Source organism: Scatophagus argus, chromosome 24, assembly GCF_020382885.2.
Source record: "Scatophagus argus isolate fScaArg1 chromosome 24, fScaArg1.pri, whole genome shotgun sequence".
NCBI lineage: Eukaryota > Metazoa > Chordata > Actinopteri > Scatophagidae > Scatophagus > Scatophagus argus.
The window spans coordinates 7,903,939-7,928,753 of record NC_058516.1 but is presented as its reverse complement, the minus strand read 5'-3'; the positions used below and the strand labels follow the sequence as shown (position 1 = coordinate 7,928,753).

Here is a 24,815-nt window from a genome sequence, read left to right as displayed (position 1 = left end):
CATGCACAAGCTCTATGTCTCTGCCACTATTGGACAGTTCAATCTGTTTTGTTTTTTTTCCCCTTAACAACAACCTTCTTTATAGGTGTTCTCTCAGCTGTGCCATTACTCGCTGTCCTTCACTCCCTCCCTTCCATTCCTCCTCCTCTCCTTCTTCTCTTTTGCACCCTCCCTCGCTCCCTGTTTGGACAATTTAATCACAGGACCATGCGCCTGTGGGCCTCCCTCCGTTTCAATCACGCCGTTACACTCTCCGGGGAGAAATATAGTTTTATAGGGTTTCTTTTTCTGTCTCTCTCACCCCTTCTCTCTGTCTTGTTCCATTGTTCCCTGCTTCTTGCCCTATCTCTCACTCTGCCTCAATCTCTCCCCCTTTTCCCCTACATTTATCCTCTATCTCTCCCTCCCCCCACTTCTGCAGATCGCACCATCATTTCGTGGTGGTTTCCCTCTTTGCTCACACTGCACCCCCACCCCCTTCCTCTGGTGATATGTCCCTAAGTCTCTTTTCCACCTTAACAGCTGGAACAAAGGCACACAGCAATCAAACCTCCTCTAATCACAAGCCAATAGGCCATTAGCAACATGGCTCAACATTATAAAAAGGAAAAGGTATCATGTAGGATGCAATAAAGTGTGTGAAACTGCGATGAATGTTAACTGCGAGAATAGAAGCATGGGCTGTAAATCAAAGCAGTGCTAATTGAGCACTCTCATTCATCACTCACAGACAGCACAAATTGCCAGCTATCTCGTTAGCATGCACAATGTTTCAAGACTTGTCATTTTGGGAGTCTGCGGTTGAGAGAAAAAAGGTTTCCAAAGTCTGGGAAAAAATGCAGTAGATTCAAACTTGTCTACAATTACACTAGAAGTGCTCCCACACCAATTACAGCTAATGCCCACACCTCGACTGTTCATGTAATATGATTATGAATGAATGGCATGACTGTGGGAAAAGGGCTGCAACCAGATTATGGTGTGAGCAGGTCGTTTGTAACTTCACAGTCCTTGGAAATAGCTCAGGAAAATGAGATTCTCCTTCAAACAATTCAATTGTTTGCCTGCTGCCTCCTTGAATTGATTTCTCCCTGATCATTACACTGCTCTTACTGGCAGGTTTGCACACACAAACGAGGAGACACACACACACACACACACTCTTTCACCATTGAGATACCTGCTGAAAGCTCGAAATAATCCATGAGGAGAAGTGAATGGACCTCCGGTTGCCTCTCAACTGAGGAGGTGCACACCGGATATTGGAGCTAGCAAGGACTTCACATGTACACATCCCCCCACTCATGGACACACACACACAAACATAAAAACAAATACAAGTGTATACTCAGAGGCATGCATTAATGACCAGATATTGCATGTGTGCCTTAATGAAAGAAAGCCAGCCAGTTCGAGCAGGCAAATAGAGATGGATGTGAAACAGACAAAAGCAAGTACGCACACATGCACACACACACACACACACGCTGGTGCTCTTCAGATATCCATTCCACTCTCTAACCAGCTATGTGTGTGCCCGTGCATAACAGGTAATGGATCAAAGCATGTTTTCCAAAAAGCATTATGATGTGTTAAGGTCATTACTGTTCCATTATCTATCCCTTTAAAGATGATCTATGGGCCATAGTAGCAATCAATTGAAACAGGTAGATTATAGGAGTGTAACGGTACGTGTGTTCCTCCCAAACATTCGGTTCAATATGAGATTTCTGCATTCAAAAGACAAAACTGCTGAAACCTGTGAGGAATCATTATTGAAAAACAAGTGACCTACTGCTTCCCTCTCTGCCGAGTTTACTGCTCGCAGAAGCCCCACAGTGAGTGGGCCCTCGCACCCACACAAGTAGTCAGTCAGAAGTGAAATTATGCTCATTAGAGATGGGATGTTTTTGTTGCTCCTGGAGGCCTCTCAGTGACCACAGCAAATACAAACACAAGGGATGACCCAGTTTGGTCCAAGTCAAGGTTGTGTAGTTGTTTTTTTCCCCTCAAGAGAGGCACAAAGCACAAAAACAGTTGGAAAATTGAAGCTCACATGATTGCAATTAAAATCAATTAGCTATTATTATGTTAATGAAAGGCAGATCTTATTTCTCTTTTCCCTTTATGGCAGACAAAATAATGTTTCACTTGGCACCAGCCATTTGCAAGCCATTCCCCAAAGCTCCCACTAGTGCCATGACAGCCTCCACATCACCCAACAGGAAGGCTGCAGCCCCACTTTGGTTACTGGACTCATACGAGAAAGCCAAATACCTGCTCCTGAACTGCCACTGCTTCTTACCTAATGCCACTCTGGCTGCTGACGCATCATAGTTTATCCAAAAGGAGACCCAGGAGAGGATGGTAATCAGGATCGATGGCATGTATGTCTGCAGGATGAAGTAGCCGATGTTCCTCTTCAGCTTGAAGCTTAGAGATAGTCGAGGGTAGGCACCTAAGGAACGAGGAGACAAAGACAGGAGCAAGTGCATTTAAATCTTTTGGTTGAGAAATGAAATTTTTAAGGAAATACTAAAGGTCACATAAAATTAATTTACAAAAGTAAACCTGGTTCCACTGACTTAAAGAAGTGACTTAAAACATTAAAATGTTGACACTGAATGCAACATCTAACTTTTATTATTTATTGGAGCACACAGGGATACCTTGTGTTTTTGTTTCAGTTTCTATGACAACCCCGGTAGCATGGGTTGGATTTATTGCCATGGTAACAAGTATCCTCTTGATGAGTGCAAACACACACAAGCTCTCTCTCTCTCTCTCTCTCTCTCTCTCTCACACACACACACACACACACACACACAAAACTGTAACCCTATTTTGTGATGATGTGACACAATATTCAGGATGGTGATAAAAATTTCAGCACGTTTTTGATTTATCAATTCTTCGCATCTCGTCCACCTACATAATTCATATGAGGATTCTGAGGGATTCGGCATTACTACATAACAGTTTTATAAATGCATGTGGCCCTGGCTCTGATGCTTCATAAGTCAGGAATTTGAAATAATATTCCTCACCAAGGTATGTCATTAGCGAGCATTTCTGCCATTACTTTTCCATGACCCGGAATATAAACAGCATATGGGCGCGTGTGCACTAGACTGATATATGGCCAATACGCGATACCTCATCCATCTCCCAGCATTTGTGTCTTTATGGGTTGAATCTATGGCTCGTTACTCCCACTATTCTTAGCTATTTTTCCAATTTCGGTTCGTATTGGAGAAGTGGGGGCCATTATGCTGTACTGAAAGCCAATCCGCGGGTTTCAGCCAAAGCCACTTGTGGCGAGCGTGGATCCAATCAACTGCACACTTGTGTGCCGAGTTGGACAGAGAGTCAGAATAATACACACAGTCTCATTGAGATTCTGTGCCTACTATAAATAAGATTGCAATAAAATCCCAATGTGTTATTGTAAATGGTTGAGCTGTTCATCAAATGTTATTATGCACTACAACTGCTACTGGCTGAAGTAATTGAAATTTGAGGGCAGTCAGCAATCAGAGGACCAGTACAGATTAATAAGCAAATATATGGGTCTCTACCGCCTTGATCTAGCATCACCAGCAGGTCAAAGTTTTCACTTACACACAGTCTTGCAGCCACAAGTAAATCAACATATGCTAAAGATCCATTTTATTACAGAGTGTAAAAGAGAACAGACTGTCCCAGGTCTTAAAAAATCCCATTCACTTCTTTTTAATGCATCTGTAATGGCAGTTCCTCCAGCCTAAACTGGAGTATCTTTGCAGTGGCAGGCACAGAAGTGGCTTAAGAAAAGAGGAGGCTGAGGTTCACTTGCATGTGGGTGTAGAACTGTACTGGCTGTAACTGCTACACCAAACAGCATGCGCAAGTGGGAGGAACACCATGTGTGAGGCCGACGAGGAGAAGGGAAAAAGAAGAGGAGACAGGATGCGGGGATGATTTTTGAAAGTTGAGTGGATGATGACAGCACACCAATAGAGTCTGGGAGGGTGGCTGGGATGATGTGGGAGGAAGAGGAGGAGGAGGAGGAGGTCTGCTGTCTCTCTTTTTTGTCTCTTTTGTCGCCTTCATGGCAGAGAGGTCGCAGTCGGGTTTTGTAACCACTGTGCTGTAACCACTGGCAGTTTTCATATGCCTTCAAAGGTGTATTTTACAGAGACGCTGACCAAGTTATGTCTTATTTCTGAAGTAATCTGGTTTAGCAAGACAATTAGCTTTTTCTTCTTATGAATATTTTATTTTGGTAAACTAACCAAGCATTCTTTCCAAGGCCAACGACCATAAAGTTTGTGGGGTGACAGGTTGAAAAGCACCATTAGCACATGAAAGTGAACGTTAGAACTCCTGGGTACCACTGTGTCAAAGTGAAGGAGTGTCAGATAATATTGGCACCTCTGATGCACTATGTAGACACAAGTATTTGGATGGGGCTGTGGTGGCATTTGTGTGATGGGCTGCAGCCTGGGCCACTTACTTCCAGTTAAGAGAAATCTTAATGCTTCAGCATGCAATGCAATGCAATGCAATGTCATTAATGTCCCTTTTGGTGCATGATCAGATGTCCCTATACTTTTGTCTAGTATAGTGCAGCTTTACATTCAGCCAAATCCCTGCCTCTCTTCCTTTTTCCTCTCATAGCTAACTAGTTCTGTATACAAACAATATGTCATTAGCTGCTGGTGAATGCTGACTTTCTGCCTGAGAAGTGCAGCTTTAGCCACAGTCTTAACATTATCAAAATGTATGTATCTATCAAGAGCATATTTCAGACCTTTTACAGGATTCTTGTTTTAAAATGAGTCAACTGGAAACACTAAAAAGTTAACAAGAGTGTTTTCAATTACCCCACTGAAAAAAACATCAGCTTTTTTTCCTAGCCAGCTCCAGCTGATAAAATCAGACTGACAAAATAAATGGCTGCCCTACAGAAATGACAAGTGTGCTTTAGTCTAGCAGTGTCTAAAATCCACAAACCAAAGGGACAAAGGTAGAGTAAATAATGGTCAGTGCCTCACAAATAAAAATAAAATAGTGTCATCTTTATAATCATTTTAAGCTTTTTAAAAAACCCACTTTCTTCTGAATGAAGACCTTCTTCAGAGCAACGCACATCTGTCTTACAATACATGTATGTGATAGCTCTGTGAAAAATATAGATGCATCTGCTTCTCCAACACTTAATGTGCAAACCACACACTCAAATGTCACCAACACAGCAATGTTGTCTGGTCACGCATGCATTTGCATATGTACATACATACTGTATGTACACACACAAATAGACGATGTTTGTATGTGTGCTTAGAGAAGAATAATTGATGCTATGGGCCCCATTCCACATGAATATATGATGCAGTGTATCCTGTGCTGGTTTGCTGTCAGAGAGCAGGGTAATTGGCATCCTACCACACCTCTTGCATGAGAGAGAAAAGGATACAGTAAAGAAGCTTGGGAAGGAAAAGGGGGAGTAGTAAAAGAGGCAGCGGAGGGAAGGAGAGATGCCAAGAGAGGACAGAAAAGAGAGATAGGAAGAGAGAAGAAAGGGTAGGGGAATTAAATGATGGCTAGTGGCACATGTGATGGAGGAAACCTGGTCATTAGCCAGCCTTGTAGGGAGCCTTTGATGTACTTCACACGTCCTGCCAAGAGCACGGAAGCAGACCACTGGACACTAAACTTTATCACAGCCCATGGGGGACATGCCCCCTTCTCACAAACAAACGTTCTGTGGTGCGCTCGCTTAGGCCAACTGATGTGATTCTCACACGAAGGCATAAACACGCATGCAACACTGTGAGATAAAGGCATGTGCACAGTGACAATGAGGGTGAAAGTAAAGGATACAGCAGCTTTAGCAGCCACTCGGAATGAGACGCACTGAGAAGACTGAACAAGGGGAAAAATACTGTGCAAGCCTCCATAGAAATGTTAAAAATACCCCCAAAATCAAACAAAAGAATGATTTACTGTTCATGTCCTTTTCAGACTGGGTGTGGCTGCTCCTCATGAGCATATCTTCAGTGAGAAATTATGTTATTACTAAATGTCACACAGCTTTTCTTCTCTCGCTACGGCTGTGGAGAAGCTGCCCTCTCGGAATGTGTCTCAACTGACCAGATTATACGGCTGTTGGTTAGGGAGCATCAGTAAAGCTCTGTATCTAGAAGTGAACGAACACATAAAAATCAGATTAATTTAGAACCTCTGTGTACAAAGTTCAAGGCATATATCCAGATACCCCTGGGAGCAATGAGGATTGTTAAATTACTCTCCTCTCCAAGGTGGCAGCGCAAACTAATGACGACATGAAATGTTTTTTATGTACAGTAACTTGATAAATTTCCTTACCTTGTCACTCTGCCTCTTAATTAATCAACCCATGAGATGAAAAGCTCTGAAGAAAATGGTCATTGTGAACCTATAAATAACCCTTGATTGATGTGTTTCACAACACTAGTTAATGATGATGCCAGCATCAAAAGACTTTCTTATGTAAGCTTGTATTTTTCCTGAGCATCCATGTTCTACATGTTCTATTTTGATCAGTAAATATTCATTGAGGGTTTGGTGTGTATCATCTTCTTTGACTATTTGATGTCACAGAAAAAAAAATTTTATCAGGGGTTTTCAGATGGGCTTGCAGTTGTCACACTGATTGTATTGACTGACTGAATTGATTGGGGTTTTCAACTACATTTTGCAAATGTCAGCATGATAACCAAACTATTAACTCCAGCGTCACCTCGAGGGGTCAAGGACCATCTGACATGGACACAATTTGCTCTGTAAATCACAGCGTTTACAGCACAGTTCCAGGATCCTTGCATCAGCCGCTGTTACTTGAGGGATACTTCAAAGGCAGCACATTTCCTCACTTCAACCCAATTAGAAGCACTGACAAACACAACTTTAGCTCTGAGGATTTAAGATCAACAGATCAAGCTTTGGCACAGATTTGTTTGCTAGCTACAGAAATTCTTTAAATATTTAGCTTGAAAACAAGCCAATGAACAATATCATCTAAAATGAAACACCTACTTGTAAGTCTGTCATGGATAATCCCCAAAGGAAATTCAGTTTGTGGAGGCCAAATTACACTACACATCACAGTGCAGCACTTACCTGTGGAAAAGACGACGTTTCTGGACACCAACTTGTAATCGACAATGGAGAACTGAGGCAACTCAATCCGTGTCACCCCCGTTACAGCCGACTCGCCTCCTTTCCAGTAGAACTCGATGTCGTCGGTGGTGTAGCCATCTGCACAAGGAGAAACACACACATACACCAAGGTGTAACCATCTGTCTAACTATCACTGGAGACCAAGATATGCAGTGTTGCTGATCATCCAACTGGGCTGTCATTTGGGGAGAAAAAAAAAAAGTCTTGTTTGAAGTTGTTTCCAAGAACCAGACGTTGCTTTGAAAAGCAAGTCATTAAAAAGGTTCACTTGAGTTCACAAAAATTTCAGAAAAATTACAAAAATAGCTGGCATTTTCTCTGTCCTTGACAGCTCCATTTTTAGACTGCATTTGAGGAACTAAACATAACCCACGAGAACGCTGACAGGATCCATGCGTCTCTGATAATCCTAGTTGTCTATCCTACCAGATAGTCGGTGTACTCTGGTGTATGAGGTGTAAATCAGTCCCAGATTAAAGGCCTAAAGTGAAAACCAACAGCACTCTGGAGGAACCAGTGCTGACATTCATAGCAGTATGTTGAATGATAGTAGAGCCTTAGAATCACCCAGACTTACTGAAGTGCTCTGTAACATTCATGTTAAACTTAAAACCTTGTGACTGTGGGTAATGGAAAGGTTTGCTTGTAATGACAAACCAATAGACTGGACTTGGTGGTGGTGTTGTTCTGTATCTGCTGGAAGTGGAAATGGGCAAGTGTTTGCCAGTACATTATTCAAAACGTAGCATCTTGCTTTCTTGCAGTTTGACTTGTAATAAAGATTATACTTCCTCTGCTGTTTCAATCTTGACTTTCTTTCTTCTAAATTACCTCTGAAAAGTCTCTGTGGAATACCTCTTTAAGTTGAGCTGATGACTTCTACCATCAGTCATAATTGCATTTTGAGGTAAACACCATCCTATTTATTTCAAAGACATGCAGAACTCTGGTTTGATATCGTTCGGGTCAAGCTGTAACATTTCACGTCTCATATGTAGTGTGTTGGTTTTCTTCTCAGCCTGAGTGTGCTGATAGGCCCGTCCTAAAGGCATTAAGTCTTTCTACTCACAGCTCTCAATCTCCAGAGTGCAGTTCTGTTCATCCAGAGGATACCTCCTGAGATCCATCATACACGCTGCAGTCGTAGTTATCCTGAAAAAGAAGACATGGATTGGGGAACAGAGGATGCAAGAGAGAATATTTTAGTTGCTGTATGTGATTTGTATTGAAGGGAAGATGGATGGGATGGTAGTAAAGAAGGAAGGTGTGATTATCATATTTTCCAGCCCTTTTGAATTGGTATCGTAAAAACATCAAAGAAGCTCAGCAGTTATTTTAGAGGAAACCATAAAGCGCTGTGCGAATGCAATTAGAGCATTAAGACGATACCTCACTTTGTCTTATCATCTTTGGAGGAAACTGAATGGCCATTTGTCTTCATATTACTTGAGACTATTGGCATTGTCATCTTAAAATAAGATTATGTAAAATGCTGACTGTGTAACTGTAACATAATTATACTACAGTTCGCAGACACGCAAACCTCATTCCTGTATTTACATCAGTTCATGTCCCCCTCAACAAAAAATAAAAATGTGCAAATAAAAACCAAATTAAGGCAACACATTTTGGCAGTATTAAGTGGCTGCTCATCTGAACTGGGTTGTGAGGAGGTATCCCTTTGTTTATCAGATGCATGTAGCTCAAACGGCTGATAATCAGACAGTTAAAATAAGCAGCAAACTGAAATGCAAATTCGAAATGATTTGGGTTAAGTCTGCCCTGATTAAAAGCCGGCTGCTTGGCACTTGGCCACTGGATGTCTTCATTCATTTAAGACTCGGATGAAGCTGTGGAAACCCATTAGGTGATATTATTATACAGCTAAAATTACAGACTGCAGCTTACATATAGCTTGAATTTCCAATATATGACCAAACTTTTCATCCTTAGTGTCTCTGCTTCCATCTCTTCAAATGTAAATATCTGATCTTAATCTTCAATGATATTAAAATTGAGTGTATTTTTGGACTGTGGCTCGTGGAGCCAAAATGTGTACAGTATTTAAAAATTAAATAAAATATAATTAAATCTATCCAATACATGAGCAAACTACATAAAACATCAATGAACCAATATCTTGGGAAATAATTTCATGAATTATTAGAACCTTTTATTGTAGTGTTGTTTCATCATTCTCTCTCAAAAGCTTTAAAGTTTCTTTTTCCTGGACTTTCATTACATGTCACTTTAATTTTGTAACATCTCTTTTTATTTCATAAGATCACTTTCTATGACAGCATTGCTGTGACCACTATGGCCACTAATTAATCAACTGAGAAAAAGATGATCAGTTGCAGTCCTAATAAAGAGCACACATACATTTAGAATGTATTCTTTAACAGTACTAATCGTAGTAAGCTGTATTCAGCATGTTACTCAGCCTTACCTGGCAAAACATTTATGTAAGGGCTCATATCACAAACACCACGTCACACATCTCCCTCTCTCTTTGATCTCTTGAAAGTATTGAGAGGTCTATAAGTAGCCCACAAGGCTAAGTGCTATGAACTCCACTTGCATAATCAAGCATGGCTGTATGACTGCAAACTATGAACATTGACTGATACAAACACAAGCATGCAAGCATGTGTGCAATACACACACGCATGCACTCTCTTCGATTTGCACTCTTATAATTCAAAGCATGCATCCATATTCATGGGTCACGCTAACTCTTCTGAACCTGCCTGTCGAAAAGATCAATGGAAATTCAAAACAAGGGCTTTTTGAACCAAATATCAAAACAACAGCTGCAAGCCTAACATTGCATTAATGCATCTCCTAAGCTGTTGTTTTCATGGGTGATGTCTGACCGCACCTTTCCTCCCTTAGAAATCAAACGCCGGGGTGCCCATGAGCAGGACGCATAATCCTCTGACCGGATCAGTGGCCAGCAGCAGCAAACTGCCAAGTTCTTAATTTGGGAAACTGTGATACCCTAACAAGGCTTTAAAAACATAGAATTAACTTGACACTAGGGAACATCTGAGAACATTCTGACCCTGAGATTCACTTTGTTTCCTGTTGTGGGGAGCATCGTTCATTTGCTTGGCCCAGAAATTGTACATTACTATTCTAACAATATATATCTAGATAGTATACTGCACAGCATATAGTTACAGCTAGAATCAATTTAGAAGTCATATTCTCTGCTTCTTTTTATTTCCTGTTTGATGAAAACAGAAACAATTATTTTTGGGTAACAACAGGTGGCAAGAAAATAAAAAGGAAAGCAAACATGCAGCACATGACATCTACTCAGAAGCACCACTGAATAAACATATTGACTAAAGACTGTTTGCAGCGCGAAGCAGAACCCACCTGAGGCCATAGAGAACGGTTCCATCTGGATGCAGGCGGATCATTCGGTTTTTCACAGTCACTCCGTGGACGAAAGACTTCTTGTCATTGAGGAAATAAGTGTCGGGGACCCAGAGCTGGTCAGCAACCCTGTTGTCCAGGGTCAAGTTGAGGGGGATTCCTATGTAGGCTAGACGCTTGTCCCTCCAGTACTGCTGGAAATACATGGTCAGCGTGTAGTCCTGTGATACAAGCAGGGAAGAAAAGACAACAGATCACGGCTGATTTGTGCGACATCTTTTATTATGAAAACTTCAAATATACAGAAAGACACATCCAGAGTTGGTCCACTGAACAAGCTGCAGATCTCATAAGCAATATCTGCTCAGCCCTTTCCCCACTTTTAGTGCTACTAATACTCAAATGACACGGCACAACATCCTACGAGCTGGGAAGGAGTTTGGGCCAAGCAGTTCATACGCTGCAGATAAATTCTCAAAGGTGCCTTTGCCCTTCCTTCTGGAATACAGTTGCCCATGCAGCAATGTGCCATTGTACAACAAGCGGGTGGGTGGTTTGACTCATGCAGTTGTAGCTTTAGAGGAAAAGTTCATAGAACATTTCACCTGGTGTATAAACAGTAGTGTAATCCCAGAAGAGGCAAAGCGATTCACAACGGTTCAGAGTTGAATTGTCATGATGCCCAAAAGCTTTTTAAGAATATGCTGCCTTTCATTCAATTCAAATAACACATAAACGAATCAGGGTTCCCCATACATTATTAAGCATTGCTGGCTATATATTCATTTTCCATTCTGTTACAACATCCCTCCTGTAAATGCACTGGCTGTGGTGCAACCTCTCCCGTTTATTGTACTTTTTAAGCTTCTAAGTACACCTGGTTAGTCTCATGTCATTTGGTACCACACTGGTTTTGGAAGATTTTCACCACAAGCCCCCATCCCCACCACAGTTACACTGTCAGTGTTTTTTTTTTAAATGCGGTTTTGTTGTACACCCAGCTACTGTTATTTTCTCTCCATAGGGGACCCAAAATTAAGTAAGACTTGATTACTATCCTCTGAGGTCACACCTAATTTGTTAGTCTAATAGGTACCTCCCCATTACCCAAATGCAATCAAAAACTCAACTGAATCTCAAAGGCTGCAGTTACAAAATCTTTAGATTTCTTTCACCACTGTTTGTAAGCACATTTTTAGCTGTATTGGCCAGTTGCTAAAATGGGACTGCATAACTGCGTGAAGAAGAAATAACACAGACATCTTAAAAGTGCAAAAATCGAATTCTCTTTAAGGTGTTTGAAGTGGTGGACCACTGGTGAACCTTGGTGTTTATCTCCATTTTTTTAAAAAAAAATTGATTTACTTTAACCTCATGTTCTTGATTGTGAGTAATGGTTATTTTAATTAATGATTAATCCATCAATGATTTTTCATCATGCTTGCGGAGTGGCTCGAGGGACGTTGTTCTGTCGGTCCTGGAAAACTAATGACATGCCCCTCAAGCTCAGCTGTATTTTGTTTGGTCCTAATTAGCAAAAGTTACTGTGCTAAAGAGCTATGCCGAGAGGGTGAACCTGGTAAATATTACCTATTAATCATCAGCATGTTGGAATTTTTACTGTGAGCATGCTGAGGTTAGCATGCCCCGACTCCATCTATAAGTACAATCTCACAGAGCCTATGGCTGCAGATTCTAATTCTTGCTTCTGAAGTTATTATTTAGTCTGTAAAATGAAAAAGAAAAATGTAAATAAAACGGAAAAAAAGCTTAAAAAAAGATATTCTTAAATTACTTGATTTCTCAGAAACGTTAGACAAGAAAATTATGAAAAATAAAATAGCAAGAAACATCAGATCTCCAAAAAGACTTAAAATGTAAGGTTATCTGTCTTTACATCACTGTTAGTTTATGGCTATTCTCAACATAATGTTTTGTCATATATGACACCTCAAACTGCTGAACGGATCGCTCAAACCCCATTTTACAAATGGGCTTGTTGAGATACTTCTTTAATGGTTTTCTTTTTCAATCCCTTGTTCATGTAAGATTCTGACATTCCTTTGTATCCGCGAAACAAACACTCGCCATCTGGCATCTAAGCCCAATAAATATTGGCAAGAATCACTTCAAGTCCAACCAAGAGGATACGATTAGTCCTGTGAAATCCAACATTTTTAGGACAGTTGTGTAAGTTTAAAAAAAAATAAGATGTTAAGCAAGTAAATCTTTTTGTTTTGCCTTGATGCAAGTAGTCTTTGACCAGAACAGAGCAGCAGCAGAGATAGAGGACAGAGTCCATTCCTCCCTCCCTCCTTCCTCATCACATAATCCACTTACCCAAGTTAACAGTTTCTCTTCTCTACTTCTCTTTTTATCTCAGTCTCTCTATCTCTCTCTCTCTCCCTCTCTCTCTCTCACGCTCGGGACAATGCCATGATCTCCCCTCTGCCCGCTGTGGTGTTGAAATGAAACCAGCCCTCACCAAGCTGGCGCTGGCAAAGGCGCTCACGTCTGTTGGTACTGCAGTTTTCAGGTTCACACCAAACACAAACAAAAATGAAGATCAAAAAGTGGCCACTGCAACCAGCATGACTTCCCAAAACCTACTCTGTGTTAAATAACTAAATTAGCTATTTGTCTTTTTGCACATTGTTACTCATGCTTGAAAAATACTATAAAATAGGTATTTGAAGTATTCACGTAACTGAAGAATAGAATGGATTTCAGGCACTTGACTGCATGTTAATTATTCTTTCCTTTGATTCCTACCAATACTTCATACTCCATGAACATGTTGTCCAGGTTTGGTTAGCACACAGAGATGTGAACTGAGAAGATCTTAGTCAGCACAGGATCCAGATTGGTCACACAGCATGAGAAGGAAAGCGCATTGGCACTGAGCCATAAATGTACATTATGGTGGTGGAACCATGGCCTGTTTGGTATCTGCAGCCCCCAAACCAAGGAGCCATTCTGACGGCGCCCGAAGCTCTAATCATGTGGAAGAAACTAAACAAATATTCCAAAAAAAATCTGGCGTTAAAACAGTAGTTCCTTTCTACTCTCATCCTTCAGCACCACGATGTCCTCTGTCAGAATCCCTAAAGGTATATGTATTCACAGGTGATCAATGTGAATTAAATATCTTTGGATTTTGCTTTACATTGTTGGTTGGATAAAACATACCATTCCAGTGTCACCACAGGCTCCGAGACCTTTACATAGCCAAAATGTTTAATCAATGGATCAGAAAAAAAATCAATAGGTAAATCAATGGTGAGAATGATCACTGGTTGCAGCCCTGGAGGTATGTGTGGTAGACAATGTCTTCGCTAGAAAAAAATAGCATGCCAGTTTACCTATTGATGTTAAATACACACACATCAGAATAATCAGTAGTGTAGTATGTGGCTCTGGAGGAGCTTTCCAAAGTCTGAAAAACATTAGGATTTTTTAGGCTTTCAACTTCAACGTTTTTACAGCCTGCACTACAAAATGGGTGTGTGGGGTTTGAAGGACGTAGGCAGATAGAGACTGATCACAGTCAAAAGCTTCGGCTTTACACCATATTTCACAGGGAGGTTTGAAATTGTCCACTTTGGAGGCTACGAAAGAGGTTTTTGAGTTGCATCACTGGATCAGTTGTTGGGACTAAAAGTATATCTGAGTTTCAGTTATTGTTATTGCTCTTTAAAATCTTTATTATTCTAGCTGACATTCTAGGGACTATTTTCTCTCTCTCTCTCTCTGATTCCATAGGATATCCAGCCCTAGCGGATGAACACATTGTTGCTCGGCATCTCGAGTGATTTGAGAATGTATGAATTTATTGGACAAATGATAAAAACACCTTCCTCCCACCGAGGTTAATCTTCTTCCTTTGAATAACTCGCCTACATCAGGACGCTCCCATTTACCAGCGACAGCATGAAGTTAACCATTCTTGTGTTCCTTTAACAGATGAGAAAATAAATCTTTGTCAGTTTCAAGGATTTGGTGACATAAAGGGCAATAAGTGTTATCAGTCATAGTCCCATTAAAGCACTCAATGTGGATTGATCACAGCGTGTGGTGAAAATTAAATTTGCTGTAGGAATGAGTACTGTAGACTTGGATTTCCCCTCTCCTCCATTACCACTGGAACTCTACCCTTCATCAATCCCTGAAAATGACTAATGTCTTTTACACTGCCTTGTTTTGACCCCTCCCACCCACCCACACACACACACACACACACACACACACACACACACACACACACACAAACCCACCCCCATCCTTCTCTCACCAAGAGGTATCACACTTGAAGTATACACCTCCATCTCCTGCAAGAGTATCAGCAGATGGGCAGCCCAGCGAGTGGCTGCAATGCACACACTCCTCGTAAGACATAAATGATTTAAATTAACCATGTAGCAAGTACAAACACGCGGCCAAGGAATCCTCATCAATCTTTCACAGGGAAAATCAAATTGAATTTCAGATTAGGATGTGTGCAGCTTTACATCACCTGGAATCTGTCCTGGAACTTCCAGGGAGGTGGGCTTGGATCTTCTATGAACTAGGACCATGGAGTATGAATTATTGACAACTCTCCCATTTCCCAAATCACATGAATTCCCAACACACACAGCTTTACCACTGCTGTTTGGTTATTAGTGTATGTTTTCAGCAGAGATAATGACAGTGACCAGTGGAAAAGATTTCCAGCAAGCCTCAATTATTCAATTAACTAGACTGGATAATCACTTACATTCAGGGTGTGTGAGAATTTAGATAAGCAGAGTTTTGGCTGTGAAATGACCCATATTCAATTTAATCTCTCTTTCTCTTCCTCTCTCTCTCTCTCCACAGTGCTTGCATATACTGACTGCTATGTCATGATATCACCAGTATCTAGGAAATGTCCTGCTAACATTGTTTGTCACATGGCATATGTTCTCTATCCCGAGCATATGCTGCAGCTTGCACATCACCACAGAGTGCAGCACAATAGGACTGAATAGAAACTGTGTTCATAAAGCGAAAAGAGAAGGAATCATCATCACTACAGCCGACGCGTATCAAAGCTGCTCCGCTCAACAGCAACATGAAAAATGAATGGTGTGCCCCGACTAAACTTCACATTTTGCAGGAGAGAGGGAAAAAAAAACCATGATATGATATGTAATCACAGTGTACTCCATATGAACCCCCCCACCCACCAACGTTCAAGTCAAGCAATTTCATTCACTTCAGTGTAATTTCGGCGCACTCCCTCGGGACGGCCCTGAGGCGATATATCACCGCAGTGCGGGGGAATCCCTCAGCGAGTTCCTGTCCCCCTCCCTCTGCTGCTATAGAATGGTAAAAATAGCACTGTCCCTTACTGAGAGAAAACACAGGGAGGTGATTGAATTGGGCTTTTTCCTCCAAATGACAGTGTTGGCCATCAATATATAGGATAATTTCCTCACTATCTAATATTTTATGATGTATTGCCTCATAACAATCCAAAGAGGGGGAGAGCATTTTTATGTGTGCTGCAGTGTTACAGTGGCTGTGTTTGTATAACTATACACAATCTAATCAGTATTACTGGTGTATATTATACATGTTCCCTTGTACATATTGCTTTGATTTAAAGCAATTTTTGAGGATTGTTTTGTGTAAATCTCCCGTCAGCTACTACATTTTGGGTCCATGCAAATTAATGCAAATGAATGTGAATGTACGATTCATGGTCCCAGATGTGTGTCATGTAGAAGACAAATGTTGCAGGGCAAAGCACGTTTCAGAGGTCTTTTGATCAGGAAGAGGACAAAGATTAGGTGTGTTCTAACCAGGCATCAAGAGAAAAAGAACATAAGATGGTTGTGTACTGGTTCAACCAGTGACACAGTGTAACTTTGTGCTTGTTAAACATATTTTCTCACAGGAAAGTGTCCCTGATTGGCAGAAACGTACAGTGCCAGCATTCACTCTAGCTCGCAAGAGTAAATGCTGTGCTGCTGAAGAAGACACAGAAAGCAAAGAAAAAAGCCTAAAAAACGTTTTTGCTTCAATGTTTCTTTTCTTTTCCGTAGTCTTAATCATCTTATAATGCGATGATGAGATTTATCTTGTGATACTTTGGCAGGGTACTGACCTCAGGGTTGGCCACGCTCTAAACACAAAATTATTACCATGACAAGCACATGATGCATCTGAACATTTCCTGTCATGGCTCAGCTAATGGCTGTGTAATAAAAAAAAATATCTCACTAATAATACAATAAACAACATAAGAGGAGGTTCAGTACTTCTTTTCTGCCAAGGACTTCTTACATCCTATTTCTGCAGGGGTCTTTACCCTCCTCCTTAAACCTCATTTATCTGTTACAGTAAGTGCAATCAGACTGTTGACTGATGGCCTTTTCAATAACCCCCATCATAATTCGAGTTCATGGTTTACCTGCCCCTTTTTATTTGCTACACCATAACAGCTGCATGCGTGGCACCAGTAAAGGAAATGAGGCCGACGCCTGTCAATTTTAGACTCCCCAGACCAATAAATGCAGTGTCTTAAAGATGTATGCAACTCAAAGGCTATTACCATGAAGAGACTGTAGAGTTAGAACAAGTAGATCAGGCAATCCCCCCCTCAGTTCATATGTCCTTTCAGGGGGTTGGCACTGCAGACCAGGAAGTACCTGCTCTGCTTCCTCTAAATCTTAGTGATCATCAGTTCATCCTGCAGCGTTCTCTCTCCTGAGGCCAATTACATTCCATCAGGCAGGAAGCCAGATGAAAGACATGGGGGTATATTAAGCCACACTCAGTGCACAGAGTAAAGATATGCTCTTTTTGCATAGTTGGAAGACCTATATAAGATAATTAGGGTGACATAGTTTGTGCAATTGCAACATCTGATTGCATGATTTATTTTATGCAGGAGAACGTACAGTATCTGGTTACCTTGGTGACTGTGACACACACGGGGAAGGATCAGGTTGTGTATGTGAAACTTAATTGAGCTTAACACCTAATAAAGTCACCTTGATGTCATTAAGCAGAAATCTAGATGCATGCATGCGTTCAGATTGCAGGAGCAAGTTTATGGGCTTGCTTCTAAAAAAAAAAAAAAAACCTGAAAACAACAGGCAGCAGGAACATTTGGAGAAAGAGAGCTCTTTTCACCTCTCCATAATGACAGATTTTTTTTCTTTCTGACACCCACACGCAGCTGTGGGTGTATGGATGACTAGCTTGTTCAGCCTGTTACTGCAACTACATTCACAGTTCAAACTCTGACCGGTTCTCTGTGTGATGAGCTCTACCTTCTTTGTGCCATAATTGAATTTCCAAAAAATTATCATGACTTTCACAAGGCACAGATAATGGCCTGGATAGCTGTTACTGAAGAGCATCGCACCTGTTTGTCCATTTCTGCAAGAGCAGGTCATGATTATGAAAATACACCTACACATGGTGCCCTTATGTTGCATTTAAACTTTCTTAACAACAACATTTCAAAACATTTTAAACGCAGCCAAACTAGGCTGGAGTGAACTCATATGATACTTTAATTTCAGCCTCCGAACATTAAACTAACTGTCAATAGCAAAAAAAAGAAAAGAAAAAAAGAAAAAAAAACTTTTAAAAACTCCCTTCTCTGAATAGGATTGCAAAACAGCACTAACAAGTGACACTTCTTTTGTTAAAGTGAGCCATTCCAAAGCGTACAACTAGTTTCTAAGTAAGTGCTGCTTAGCACATGCATAATCTCAAAGCCTTGCTCTGATCTTGTCCTAGTATGTGTTTCTCAACAGCCGAGGCCCCCGGCACACCACAAACAAACCTCAGAGGTAATTAGTGTGCCTTTCTGAAACGCGTTAGCATCTGCGAGTGCAGGAGCTCGGGCTACGCAATGGCATCGGCAGCAGCTGATTTGGTCGACCTGCCCTGCCAGGTGGACTGTTGGATGAGCCAGATGCTATATTCGCTTGCTTGCTTTGTGAGCTTGTGGTGGTGGTGGGGGGGTATTTTGATCAGCCACCACCTCCCCTCTCTGCCTCCTTCTTCTCCCTGGATTTCTCACATCTTCGATCCCTCGCATTGTCTGCTCTTTTCTGTTTTGCTCAGTCACTTCGTTAGATCTTTTAATTGTTCATTCCCCTTCATGTTGCAAGAATGTTGTTCATGTGCTGGTTATCTGAGGGTGCAGTAAAATTTCTAGCTGCTGCAATGGGCATGGGTTGGTCAAATGAACTAACACTGAGCATCAAATAAAAGTGGAGATATGTTTGGTATGAGGGTTGGGTGTGAAGCAGCAAACAGCCTTGCATTTGACTTTTTTAAAAGTATGTTTCTGATCATCTCATTTAAACTGTAATATATCCAGTAAATTTTACGCATCAAATTGTCTCAATACTGCCACTTGAGTCAGTGTCAGCATGAGGTGACAAGTTTGCATCCCTAAACAATCCTCCCTATTTTTGGATGATTTTTCTTTGATTCCTCAGCACTAATAATTTAAGAACAGTCATTAATGTGACACACTTTCAACCTGCATAGAACTGAGAATGTTCATATGTTTGTTTCCAACCCTTTACAAGGATCAGTCAGTCTGTTCTCTAATACAGATTTGCATATTATTGCATTGCCTGTGAGGACATTCCATTGACTTACACTCGTTTGCCACCCCTTCACCTGACCCTTAACCGTCTCCCACACGAAATGCTTAACCTCAGACCTTCGCAAAGTTCATCTGTAACTTTGTTAACCTCTAATGCTCTTTGCCCTTAAAATTACACCTTACAACCCTTTAAAATGCCCCTTTTCTTAACATGTCCTTCATATGTCTTGGTTTTGCCTTTTTGGACAAACCCACACTAAAGCTTCAGAGCAAGAACCTTAGCTCACAAACAGCAAAAACCTGAGGTACTTTTATGCTTATGCTTTTCTTTTATCATACAGTGTTGTACTGTTCTGCTTTTTCCTCCTTGCATAGAAAAGAACGTCTCATCAAGCTTAATATTTGGCAATACTGTTCTGCAAATCTGCGCTCCTTGTAGAACACACTGAGTAGGATCCAAGCCTTATTTCAGCACAGCAAGCAGTATTTGTCTCAACAAAACCTCAACTTTTAAAACTAGTCTCACTGTTATGCTTGTGGGTCATTCCACCAGGCTGATGAAGTAGATTTAGTAGCTGAAGATTTATTTAAATAAATGCAGGGGCCTAACACCTTGACTTCTTTTTTTCACAACAAATAGAGAGCACAGCGTTTATCAGGGCTGTGCTGTTGAATGTTGCTCAATGGATAAAGCGTGGCACAGTCACTGTCAGAACAAAAGCACTCATTATCCATTTCCTGCTGGATAAATCCCCCTGTGCTAAAACCTCAGATGGTCCCAACATTGGATGAAAAGCATCCACCAAAATGTCAAACGCTGGTGCAAAAATAACAAACAGCTGGACCAGTCTTGTTTTGGCTTCAACACTGAATAACAGCCTGGAATTGTCCATCTAACAAGTGCAGACGCACATGTGCAGTCCCCCAGTGTGCTGGTGGGGATGAGAAATGAACCTAATTAATTATCAGTTTAAGTGTGATCTCAGCTGTCTGATTCCCAGGTTGATCAGCTGCCTTTGTGTGCTCTGTGGAGGATAGCCTGGCTGGCTCATGAGTTAATGTTAACAAATGAACTGCTGGCATCACAAAGTTTTTTTTCTTTTTGTTATAAACACACTGCATTATTTCCAATATGTACATATATTTGCTAACATTTAGCTGAAACTGCAACCTTTCCTTAACCTTAACCAAAGAAGTTAGCACTTCCTTCACTGGAAAAAAACTTTGCCCTTAAATATAATCTGACCAGCAACACTTCCCACGAAACACATCTTACAAAACAAATTAGTAATGTCAACTCTGGAAGACTGGATTGCTTTGAGGCTGTTGTAAAATGGCAGAGGACAGGTAGCTTTTGTCTCGACCCTGAGCATGGAGCTGGAAAGTCAAAGCAAGGAGTCAACTGGCGAAGAGGCCATTGAGGCATTAGTATTGATCAACACCCACACACAACCACCAAATAAATAATGATCATTTCCTAATAGGGTGCAGTAAAAATCAGGCCTTTTTCCTCTTAAGTAGAGCTGGTCGATAAGAAACAGACATACGTGTGAAATGACGCTCTGTATGCTGCAGAGATGCTTGAGCTGATGATGTTCATATATAGAGGTTGAGGTGTAAACTGCTGCAATCCTGCCTGACTTGAATGTGACTCCTCATGATAGCAGTGCTTTAGGGACTGTATTGTTGCTAGAAAAAAAGGGCTCATGGGCTCACTAGCCATCATCCCTCGTAAAAGTCATAATGCTAACACGAACACAGGCAATGGCCCATGAAACGTGTCGGTGCAGAGGTGTTGATCTGGAATCAGCGATTGTGGGTTGTGGGTTTCACAAGCCTGAATCCAAAACCAATTATGAACCATTTCCACCTGAACAGACCATTCAGCCTGGTGCCGGAGTCTTAAAACCTGATTGCTCTGCAGAAAGAATTGAAAATGTGGCCAACGGGGCAAGGCAGCACTGCTCGTTTTCTGATGCAATTTGGGTCATCGTCGTCTGATATTTTAAGATACAATAGCCTGAAGTTACTTTCCTGCATGCGGGTACACGTGTCAACACGGGGCAGGCAGCATCCAGCTCGCAAATTAGCGAATCCAATCAGAGTTCTCTTATAGCTGTCTGCTCAGAGGGCCTCCTGGGAGGACACTCCTGAAACACTGTTAACTGTGGTGCGAGAGGTTAACAAGCAGAGCAAAGTGAGAGCTGCAGGTTCTCTCTGGCTGTCCATTGCAAAGGATTTAAATGGGGAGTGGAGAGTCCAGCATTATCAGTGTGTGTCTTCCTTACTCCATATATTGCATATGCACTGTGTGTGGACTGTATTGATTGGAGAACCACTGTTGCAGCTTTAATCTATCCTCCAAGTGAGCCAACGCTGCTGTCTGAGGATTGGCATTGTTGGAAATGGAAGCTGGAGGCTGTATTATATTTATTTTTTTACACCCATGAGCTGAGTTCTGTGTGTGTGTGAGGTAACACTGCCAGTACAGTGTGTTAGATAAAGATGTGTTATTGCTTACAGGAAACCCAGCCCCATCCATCTCACCATCACATAATTGCCTGAAAGGAAAATAAACTGCATTTACATCAGCAACTTCCTACTACAGCAAGTGTAAGGATATCATGCTGTCAGAGTGCCAGTGTGCAGGGGCAGGACTGCGTGGCTTATGTGGTGGAGATAACACAGAGAATCAGCCCTGTTATGTTATGCAAATTCACTCACCATGTTGACTTCTGACACCATGTCTATGCTCGCCACGTCTATGCTCATCCCGACTGCAACAGGGGCCCCTGGAAGAGGTTGAACAGCAGAATATGAATACAGGCCTACACCTCTACACCTGACCACAACACTGTGAATGGCGCCAAAAATAAAGCGTGAAGGGAGGGGGTGGGAATGATGATGGAGGTAAATACGGCACATACCTCCAAAGTCTGGCCTCAGTCGGATATCATACCCCTTCAGTAGTTTATCCACCGTCTCCTTCACGAAAGACATGTTGCCCGGTTCATTGACGCTGAAATGACAGGAAAACAAAACACACAAGAGAGAAGCGTCACCTTGGCTCCAGAATCAATCAGCCGGGGCAATAACCTTGACTTCACTAAATGACAAAAGCGCTCACCTCTTGGCGCAACACACAATCGAACCGACAACCAGTGCGGACAACACGCGAAACTGCCGAACCCCGTGCAAAGCAAACATCACCCCCCTTCTTATTATCTAGATTCTTTTTCGTTGTTTACAAGCGCAAACAAGAGCAGAAAGCCCCCCCTCCCCAATCAACAGTCGAGACGGTTCCGGACGCTCCTCAAATCAGAGTAAATCCATTGACTGCTCAAAAGGAGAAAGTCGACTGAGAGAATGAGAGGGGGAAAAAGTCAGCAGCTTCCTTTGGACGGAGTCAGATATGAAATATGGGATGACATCGCCTCCCCGGCATGAACACTGGCTCCGCTTTGCTTTGTCGTCTCTCACTGGGCAAGAAGAAGAGGCTCTTACATTCAGGAGCTGAAGCGCATATTGATGAGGAGGGTGCACAGGGATGCTGCTGCTGCTGCTGGTGGCGGTGAAGGCACTCAGCTTGTTCAAATGAGAGACGAAGCCCATCACTTACACACTGTAAAAAAAATACCCACCAGTAGCTGCAGCGCAGGCTTTATTCAGAGCTTTTCTTATTTTTGTCTGTTTTTATTGTAGGAGTGTGTGCGTGTGTGGAGGGGCGTGGGGGGTAGAAAGCTCAGCTCGCACTCCATGTAATGCAAATGAACTTCATTCTTGAACTTCATTTTATGTTACATTTTAAAGCCTCTGTTTGTTTAAAGTGCTGTAAATTTGAAGGTGGTGTTTAAAGGGCCACTCCAACCGTTTAGCAATGAATTTCTATTGAGTTGTGAGGCTCACAAATGATTTTTTTTTTAACGAGAAGGATCAAAATCAAAGCAAAAGAGGCCGAGACGCCCTGGTTTCAGTCCCTATAGTTTGACCCTGTGTCAAAACAGATCCTACTGCAACGTCTCAATAGACAGAACCCTTTGTATTTCAAACAAACACCTTACATTTGTAACACAGACTTTAGGGTAAAAGAATAAATAAATAACGTTCAAGAGATTTCACTTCTGTTTATGACGCATCGTATCTTATTTCAAGATTGCATTTTAATTGTTTTTGCTTTCATTCGGATACTTCACTTTCTTTTGGCTAGAAAGTTCCTGAAACATGCAAAACCGAATGAGGATAGAATTTTCCTCAGTTACAACATTTTAAGACGTAATATTACACCAAACTGCCTTGTTAAAACTGACTTTTTTTTTTACAGTGCTCCTCACACCATCTGCGCCAATCCCCTCCCCGCGTGTTCTCTATAAAAATGGCGGGACCTGAACAGTATCGAGGAGGGACAGGCTGCATTTATCAACGTATCAATCGATGCTGGTGATTGATTAGCCTGTTAATCGCCTATAATGGCCTCATTTCCTTACCTAAAATGAAGGGTCCTGTTAAATATTTAGGTTAGTAAATACTGAAGGCGCCAAGAATGTAATTAGGACTGCGTGCATGCGTGCGTGCGGGCGCGCGCAGTCGGAGGACGTCATTAACAATGTGCGTGTTATTGTGACATTTCCCACCTGGTGTCATAGATGGCGAACAACTTCTTGTTTCCGTCAACAGCATTCCTGAAAGACAGAAAGGTGGTGACATCATTAATGATAAAATAGCTTTCAGCCAATGAAAACATCAAAAGGCGGGTGATCATTCACTTCCACTCTTGCCACAGGCCGTTAACATAAACAAACATCCATCCAAGGCAGAAATGCGTGTTTTTGTTGGTTAGATCCTCCCTGGCTTGTTGTGGGAGTTCACTGATCTGTGTGCCTACAGTATAGCTCCACTTTCTGCCCAGGCTTGCAGCCTGCAGTAAAGCAGGAATCTAAAACAGTGAGATGCCTGCGGGGCAAATATTGAGAGGCAGCTGAATTCCTTTAGGAGAGCCCCTCACCTCCACGTTCACATGTGCACACACACACACACACACACACACACACACACACTTGTTCAGCCGGTCGTCACTCTGCCGGAGCTGTCCGCACCCGACGTGGTGCTGAAATCAGCCTCCTTAGGGGACAGACGGGTGTTTCTTAGATTTCCCTGCTGCTGCTCCCGTCCACAGACGGATTAAAGAAAGTGAAGGGAGGTTAAATATGTCACACTAATTACCGTCTACGAAACGTGGAACTCGGCTACCCTCTTATGGCAACCGTCAGGATGATACCGACTTTGGTTGGAGACTTAAAGTGTTTTGACAGTAACTACAGCATGCAAACGCATAACAGTGGAGTCTCTTGCTGGTATTCACACACACACACACACACACACACACACACACACACACACACACACAATGGTCAGATGAAACAAATGAGTTTTTCCTTCCATGAAATCCCACCGGGCTCCATAAACGTGGGCTGGCGTTGCATTATTTTTATATCACATATGGCAAACTATCAATCCTTACAAATCAGTGTTTTCTGTCGTGATTCCCAGCCACGGGTACTTGTACCCGCAGAGTGTAGTCTTACTTCACTTCGCAGGGATAACCTCAGCCAACTCGGTAAAACTAGTAGG

At 41.8% G+C, this 24,815-nt stretch overlaps 1 protein-coding gene across 2 annotated transcripts in view; it reads right to left on the bottom strand.

Moving 5' to 3' along the window:
• The window catches only part of LOC124055637 (gamma-aminobutyric acid receptor subunit beta-3-like), a 28,527-nt gene extending 5,739 nt beyond the window's left edge, over positions 1-22,788 (bottom strand). For both annotated transcript variants that reach the window (XM_046382612.1, XM_046382613.1), the window contains exons 1-7: positions 22,315-22,788; positions 22,115-22,206; positions 21,912-21,979; positions 10,589-10,809; positions 8,274-8,356; positions 7,144-7,281; positions 2,306-2,458 (exon numbers count right to left, since the gene is read on the bottom strand). In XM_046382612.1, coding sequence (XP_046238568.1) covers positions 2,306-2,458; positions 7,144-7,281; positions 8,274-8,356; positions 10,589-10,809; positions 21,912-21,979; positions 22,115-22,206; positions 22,315-22,394 — 835 coding nt within the window. In that variant the 5' untranslated portion in view covers positions 22,395-22,788. The remainder of the gene's footprint in view (positions 1-2,305; positions 2,459-7,143; positions 7,282-8,273; positions 8,357-10,588; positions 10,810-21,911; positions 21,980-22,114; positions 22,207-22,314) is intronic.
• Between the last annotated feature and the right edge of the window lie 2,027 nt (positions 22,789-24,815).